The sequence below is a fragment of the Nannospalax galili genome, unplaced genomic scaffold, assembly GCF_000622305.1.
Source record: "Nannospalax galili isolate Female #2095 unplaced genomic scaffold, S.galili_v1.0 scaffold448, whole genome shotgun sequence".
Classification (NCBI taxonomy): Eukaryota; Metazoa; Chordata; class Mammalia; order Rodentia; family Spalacidae; genus Nannospalax; species Nannospalax galili.
Window position 1 is genome coordinate 1,815,376 of NW_008359324.1, and position 7,157 is coordinate 1,822,532.

Below are 7,157 nucleotides of genomic sequence, written 5' to 3' on the forward strand. Positions count from 1 at the left end.
TGGTCTGCAGCTTTCTTTTCTGTGTGTTCATGTCATGTGTTAGAGTAATACTGACTTCATAAAATTAGTTTGGAAGGATTTTCTCCTCTTCATGGATGTTTGGTGGAATTCAGAAGTGTAGCCGTCTGCTTCTGTCTTCCTCTTCGATGGAGTCTTATTATTATTTCAATATTGTTACACAGCATTGGCCTTTGCAGTTTTCATTTCTTAATGCTTGAATATTGCTAAGGTGTATATGTCCATTTGTATCTCTAATTTGTTGGTATGTAGTTGCCCATAATAGTCTGTGATCATCCATTATATTTCTGTGGTATCAGTTGCAATATATATATTTTTTTCACATTTGATTTTATTTGAATCTTCCATTTCTCTTTCATAATTATTCTAGATAAGAATTTGTTAGTTTTTCTCTTCAAAGAATTAGCTCTTCATTTCCTTTGTCCCCCTTGTTTTGTAATCAGAGCTTCAGGGCAAAAGACTCAGCTCAGATCACAAAATAAAAGACCAATAAAATATCGGCAATAATATAAGCTTGACGATCTAATGTTTCAATTAAGAGAGAGGAGGTTTAGCAATGCACACTGGGAAAAGGAACGGATAAGGAGATGCAATCATTACAAGCCCATTCTGGTTACTGACATGAGGTTTAGGTTCAAATAGAGAAAACATTGTGAAAGAGGGGCATGGTGTATGCATAAATATCCATTCCTGCTCAAGGTACTGTCTGGGTATGCTTAGTCTTTATCCCAGTTTGGTCCTGTAAGAGGTTCTGTTACTGCTGTAATCACTTGAGGAACTTGATTTGGTCCCCATTAGTCGGCTACTTCTGCTCTAGAGTGTAGCCTTGCCATCAGAGATAACTATCTTCATTTGGGTGATGGTATGTCCTGTGATGCTATGAGGTCCAGTTTCTGGAATCTAAGGTGACTGCAGCTGAATAAATGGCTCTTGTTTTCTTACTTTCTGAGTGGAACGGGAATGAGACATGTTAGACAGTCAGACACTCCTTGAGGGATTATCCTGTTTATGATGCAGGACAAAGTAAAGAGACAGGCACAAAATGAAGGCAGATGTTGGCCTTTCATCCTGCTGTTAGTCATTTTTTGAACTCAAATGAAGAATCAATGTTTCTTAGTAAATGGAACGTTAAGTATCTGTTACAATTTTTATCTAAGTTTTCCTTATCCTTGCTATAATGCTTATTAATTCTGTCCTCTTTGTTTGAAGTTTGGTTTGTTGACATATTTTTATTTATTAGGTTATTTATTTGAATATTGAAAATTTAAATTATTTTTATTTTGTGCATTTGAGTGTTTTGCCTACGTGCATGGCATGTACCGTGTGCATGCAATTCCTGTGGAGGCCAGAGAGTTTTTTAATTCTTCTGTATTTGTATGATTTCCAAAGATTTTGCTATTTTTCAGTGCTGGTTTTATTGTATTATAGTCTGAAAAGGCAGTAGATAGCATTATAATTTTTTAAATGATATGGTTAAAAAAATTAATGTATATAGCTCTTGTGATGTTTTTTTCTTAGACCAAACTGGAGTGTGTTTGCGCCTTTTCCCATTGTCTGCCAAAAATTATTGAAAAACAAAACAAAACAAAACTTAAGGAAGGAATTATTTACTTTGGCTCATGGTTACAGAGACCAGTCCATCAGAGTGTGGCAGGGAAGGCATGGTGGCTAGAGTGGGTCATGCTCTGGTTGCAGGAGTATGAGGCAGCTAGTCTTATCGTCTGTAGTCATGAAGCAGACAGATGTACATTGTGCTGCTCTGTCTTTTCCTTTTTTACTCAATTTAGGATGCTAGTCCATGGGATGGTGCCACTCACATTCAGTGCTGAGTCTTCCTCTGAAGTGACCTTCTCCCTTGAAATATGCTAAGAGGCATGCCACCTAGGTGATGCTAAATGTAGTCAAATTGATAAGATTAGCCATCACATTCAGGAAGGGGGAATTTGAATTTAGTAAGAACAGGGATAGTTTTAAGGGTCAAACTATAAAAATGCCCTTTCAGTAATATCTGAAGGGCCTTCATTTATAAAATTTCATTATATTTTAGAAAAATGCATCTTTCAAATTTTGGAAATTATATTTAAATTATTTTTATTTTATATGTATGAGTGTATTGCTTGCATGTAGAAGGTGTACCTCTGTCATATAGGTAGGTGCACCTATGTCATGTAGTAGGTACACCTGTGTATGTAGTAGGTGTACCTGTGTCATGTAGTAGGTGTACCTGTGTCATGTAGTAGGTGTACCTGTGTCATGTAGTAGGTGTACCTGTGTCATGTAGTAGGTGTACCTGTGTCATGTAGTAGGTGTACCTGTGTCATGTAGTAGGTGTACCTGTGTCATGTAGTAGGTGTACCTGTGTCATGTAGTAGGTGTACCTGTGTCATGTAGTAGGTGTACCTGTGTCATGTAGTAGGTGTACCTGTGTCATGTAGTAGGTGTACCTGTGTCATGTAGTAGGTGTACCTGTGTCATGTAGTAGGTGTACCTGTGTCATGTAGTAGGTGTACCTGTGTCATGTAGTAGGTGTACCTGTGTCATGTAGTAGGTGTACCTGTGTCATGTAGTAGGTGTACCTGTGTCATGTAGTAGGTGTACCTGTGTCATGTAGTAGGTGTACCTGTGTCATGTAGTAGGTGTACCTGTGTCATGTAGTAGGTGTACCTGTGTCATGTAGTAGGTGTACCTGTGTCATGTAGTAGGTGTACCTGTGTCATGTAGTAGGTGTACCTGTGTCATGTAGTAGGTGTACCTGTGTCATGTAGTAGGTGTACCTGTGTCATGTAGTAGGTGTACCTGTGTCATGTAGTAGGTGTACCTGTGTCATGCAGTAGGTATACCTGTGTCATGCAATGCCTACAGAGGGTAGAAGTGGGCATCGGACCCCCCAGAAATGGAGTTACAGACAGTTGATATCTGGCATGTGGGTGATGGGGAATCGAACCTGGGTCCTCTGAAAGAGCAGCCTGGGACCTATTTTTATGACTAGCTGGGTGATAGCTGAGAAATATTCTGCAAATGTAAACTCAATCCATAACCAAGTATCTGTATAATTGTCAGGGTCATTTCATAAGGCTCTAGTTTTTACCATGTAGTTATTAGGGAAGTGAACTCATCACTTGTTATTTATAAGATAAAGCTTGTGATTAAGAGTTTATATTTCTCAAATATTTATGAAGGACAAAGGCCTGTTGTGTTCTGTGTTTGCAGTCATATTCTATTTCATGTGGCAAAGCTCTTAGGATCCATTTGAGTGAAAAATACTGTGTCTACTCATTTTGTATTGTGCTGTGGCAAACAACATAATCTACAGGGTTTCTATTCATTTTGGAATTCATTTCACAGTCCACTAATTGTGTGATTGAGAAAAGGAAATACACGCTTTTCTTCTAAAGCATGCAGAACAGATGGCTCAAAGTTCACTGCTGACAGCCCTGCCTCGAGACCTGATTCTTTAGGTATTGGGTCAGCTATACATCCCTCAAAAAGAGTGTAAAGGTCTTAATAACACAGGCACTGAATCCCTGATTGATTATGACTTATAAACATTTTAATTTTTATCATTGACTCACCAAGTGCCTGATCATTTGAGCAAGTGAAGAACAGTGGACTTCAAACTTGTTTTACTTGAGAAGCCAAATGAACTTTATTGCTATGGAAATTTTGAGCAAAGAAAGCAGCATAAGGGGTTAAGTTTAGTTTCTTGAAAATATATTAATGCATATTTTGATATTAATACTGCTGCATTATGCATCATGACTGATATTTGGATATTTGAAAAACAGAGCCAAGGAAAAGATCTGGGACTGTATCTTTAAGCATTTTTCAGTAATTTCTTTTGGGGAGAAATTTTCTTTCCATCTTTACATGGGAATTATTCACTTACTTATATGAGATATACAATCATCCCAAATGCCACCGATTTCATCCAGTGTGCTTGTATGCATGTACTGAGACGACAAACACTGGGAGAATGAGAAAGTGAAATAGTGAACACATTTCCAAGCTGCAACAGGAATATCAGCACTTCAGGAAAGAAAGTCTAGGTGTGTCTGTGTCTAATGTCCTAAATGAGTTGATGCAATAATTTGGTGTCAGTATCTTATCCAAGAAAACTACAAGATCCTGATGAAACTGTTTTATCTTCCATATAAAGAGTAACTGGCACAAGTATTTCTACTATCCTATTTTTCTTTCTCAAGTGCCTTCCCCAGTGTCACATGTGAGTGAATATGTCTGTCTCTTGGCTTTCAGACTGATGCCGCTCTAATGTATGATGCAGTGCACGTTGTATCAGTGGCTGTTCAACAGTTTCCCCAGATGACAGTCAGTTCCTTGCAGTGTAATCGACACAAACCCTGGCGCTTCGGGACCCGCTTCATGAGCCTAATTAAAGAGGTAGGTCAGGGGAAGGACTCCACCTAGGTTTCTCATCAACGGAATAAAGCCATTGCACTTCTAGCAGGTGACTTTATCTTTTAACTGAAATTTTGTTCCTTCTCCCAAACAAGCAAAATTAACATTTTTACTAAATAATATGAAATAAAATTAGTTATTTCCATCATAAATAAATGGAATATCCATCAACATGTCTATGATGATGTAAACACATAAAAGCCTATATGATCCATGAAAACATTAGCTTTAACTTTGGAAATCTATTTGTCTGAATTTTTACTTAGGAAGAGATATGGAGAGACAAACTGATTATATTTTAGGCCATAAAATATGATGTGCATTTTTAGCATGAATTTCAATTAAACTATATTAAAATATATATAATATGTGAAGTACAGTTATTTTGAATTTGGATTTAAAATATAATTATTTTATTCATATTAACAATCAATATATAAAATGTATATATGAGGGTTGAGAATGTAGTTCAGTTGTATACTACTTGCCTAGCATATATGAAGCCCAAGAGCCATTTCTATCACCTCAAAACACAAAAATAAAAGGACTAGATAGATTCGTAAAAGTACAAAATTTACTTCATATTGTTTAATGGAATTGTGCTTATAATGATTTATCATTTCTGTTGCAATGGTAAAAAAAGAAGTATAAAGTCTTCAGCTACATATATGTGTACATGCATATTTTTTCTTTCAACTCTTCCTGTTCTTCCTATGAAGGAAAGCCATTTTTCAGCTTAGCACAATTTTCTTGATAAAGTATACCTGAGCCTTAACCTTAGCTATGAACACTGTGACAGGTATTGAAGTAAACAATGATAGGTAAAGATTTTTTCATTATTGCCTTATAATCAGTTTTTAAATAATTAATTACTCATGAAATATAAGTGATTATGAATTTCAAGGTCATTGGAAAAGAATGTGTATGTATATTCATTGTCTGATTTTTTACCAAATTTTCAAATAGAGGAATTAATTTTCCCTGAAGACTGTGATGTTTATTAGTTGTACCACATTCTACTTCATATTTAGAATACTCTTCCCTTGCAGAGCTATGTACAAGATCGGTTTGAGTAGTCGAAGAACTGATTTTTCTGAACTCAGTACTTGAGCATTGAGACCATGCCATGTATAGGGTTAGCCCTGAAAAAAGCAGCTATATGACATCCCTCCACTGTATTTATTGTAGGGGGTCGTTGAGAACCTTGTCCGCTACATCAGCGTATGCCCTTTAAGAGCATCAACAGGAGAATTTCTGTTCTGGTCTCAGTACCAGGAAAAGAAGTTGAGGAAAATATTTTTTTTTCCTAAAGCATATTTAAATTTGCTAAAGATTATATTACAAAATGATACATATAATCACAATGCTTTCTATATCATTTATAATTTATTAGCATAAAATTATTTTGGAATGCCATACAGTAGTGTCTGAGAAACAAATACAGATACTCAGAAATGCTATAGTGATGACATCCATTAACATTCATTATTAAAGTATTATCCTTAATTTTTAATAAATCACTTCTTTGGGGCCTTTGTGTTCATTATTTTAGATTATACATACGTGTATTCATACTTCATCATCTGAAATTTTAAAGGAACTACTTTTTCCAAGCTATTTCCAAATTCTGAATAATGAAAAGCATCTAAATTTGGCTGTATAACCCACAGAATGGGAAAATGTTTTATATTTAAAAGTTTATACATTTACTCACTTTAGATGGGTGAGCACATTATCTTATGTTGTTGTAACCCTACCTCATTCATCACGAACACTTCCTTTAAAGGCAATACAGATCGACATAAAATAATTACAATACATTCTTCCGTCTTCCTCGGGAAAAAGTAAAGTATTGAGTTGATTATTATGTAACTCAAGAAGTGTAACAAGCTTTCTCAGAATCAGCCCCATGCACTGTAATAGGTTTCTTTCCATATTTTATAAATTTAGTGAATGGCATTTGATGTTAATTATTAGGTAAGACCCAATGAGATAATCAATTTCTCATATATCATAATTTACTAAATTCGTTCTTTGTTAAAAAGCATTCAGCATGTAAAACGTAACTGTTCAACTTCTCTAAGGAAAAAAGCTGATACTTGAAAAATTATTATAATAGACTGAAAATAATTTACATTTCATTCTGAAACTAGGGCGTTATTTATGGGGAAAGACTTTAAATTTCAGAAGAAAAAATACTTTAAAATAAAATCCAATGTATATGTATGACAAGTAACAAAAGTAATTTTGCTTATGTTTTTGGAAATTTTTCTTACCTCTTATTTCTTTACTTGTTAATCTATGGATATCTGTTTTTTACCTAGGCTCACTGGGAAGGCCTCACAGGTAGAATAACTTTCAACAAAACCAATGGGTTACGAACAGATTTTGATTTGGATGTGATCAGTCTCAAGGAGGAAGGCCTGGAGAAGGTATTGAATTGTTCATGTATGTTTATTTGTTAAATGAAGAATATGATAAGAAAAAGAAGTAATTCTTGTTACAATCACATTTCATGTACATTCAACTTAATTAAGCTGCACATGATTCTTCAAATTATTATATTAAATATAACAATCGACAACTAAGATTTAAGGATAAATATTTCTTATAAGAGCAAATATTTTATTTTCTTTTGAGGATTTTCTGAAATATACATAATATTAGTTTCACATGCAATAAGGATTAATTGTACAATATTTTATTAGTATTAATATTTATTA

General features: G+C 34.7%; 1 protein-coding gene across 6 annotated transcripts in view; it reads left to right on the forward strand.

Moving 5' to 3' along the window:
• Positions 1-7,157, forward strand: part of Grik2 (glutamate ionotropic receptor kainate type subunit 2) — a 771,644-nt gene that overhangs the window by 432,343 nt on the left and 332,144 nt on the right. For all 6 annotated transcript variants that reach the window (XM_008822942.2, XM_008822943.2, XM_029558576.1 and 3 more), the window contains 2 exons: positions 4,273-4,416; positions 6,759-6,866. In XM_008822942.2, the coding sequence (XP_008821164.1) occupies positions 4,273-4,416; positions 6,759-6,866 (252 nt within the window). The remainder of the gene's footprint in view (positions 1-4,272; positions 4,417-6,758; positions 6,867-7,157) is intronic.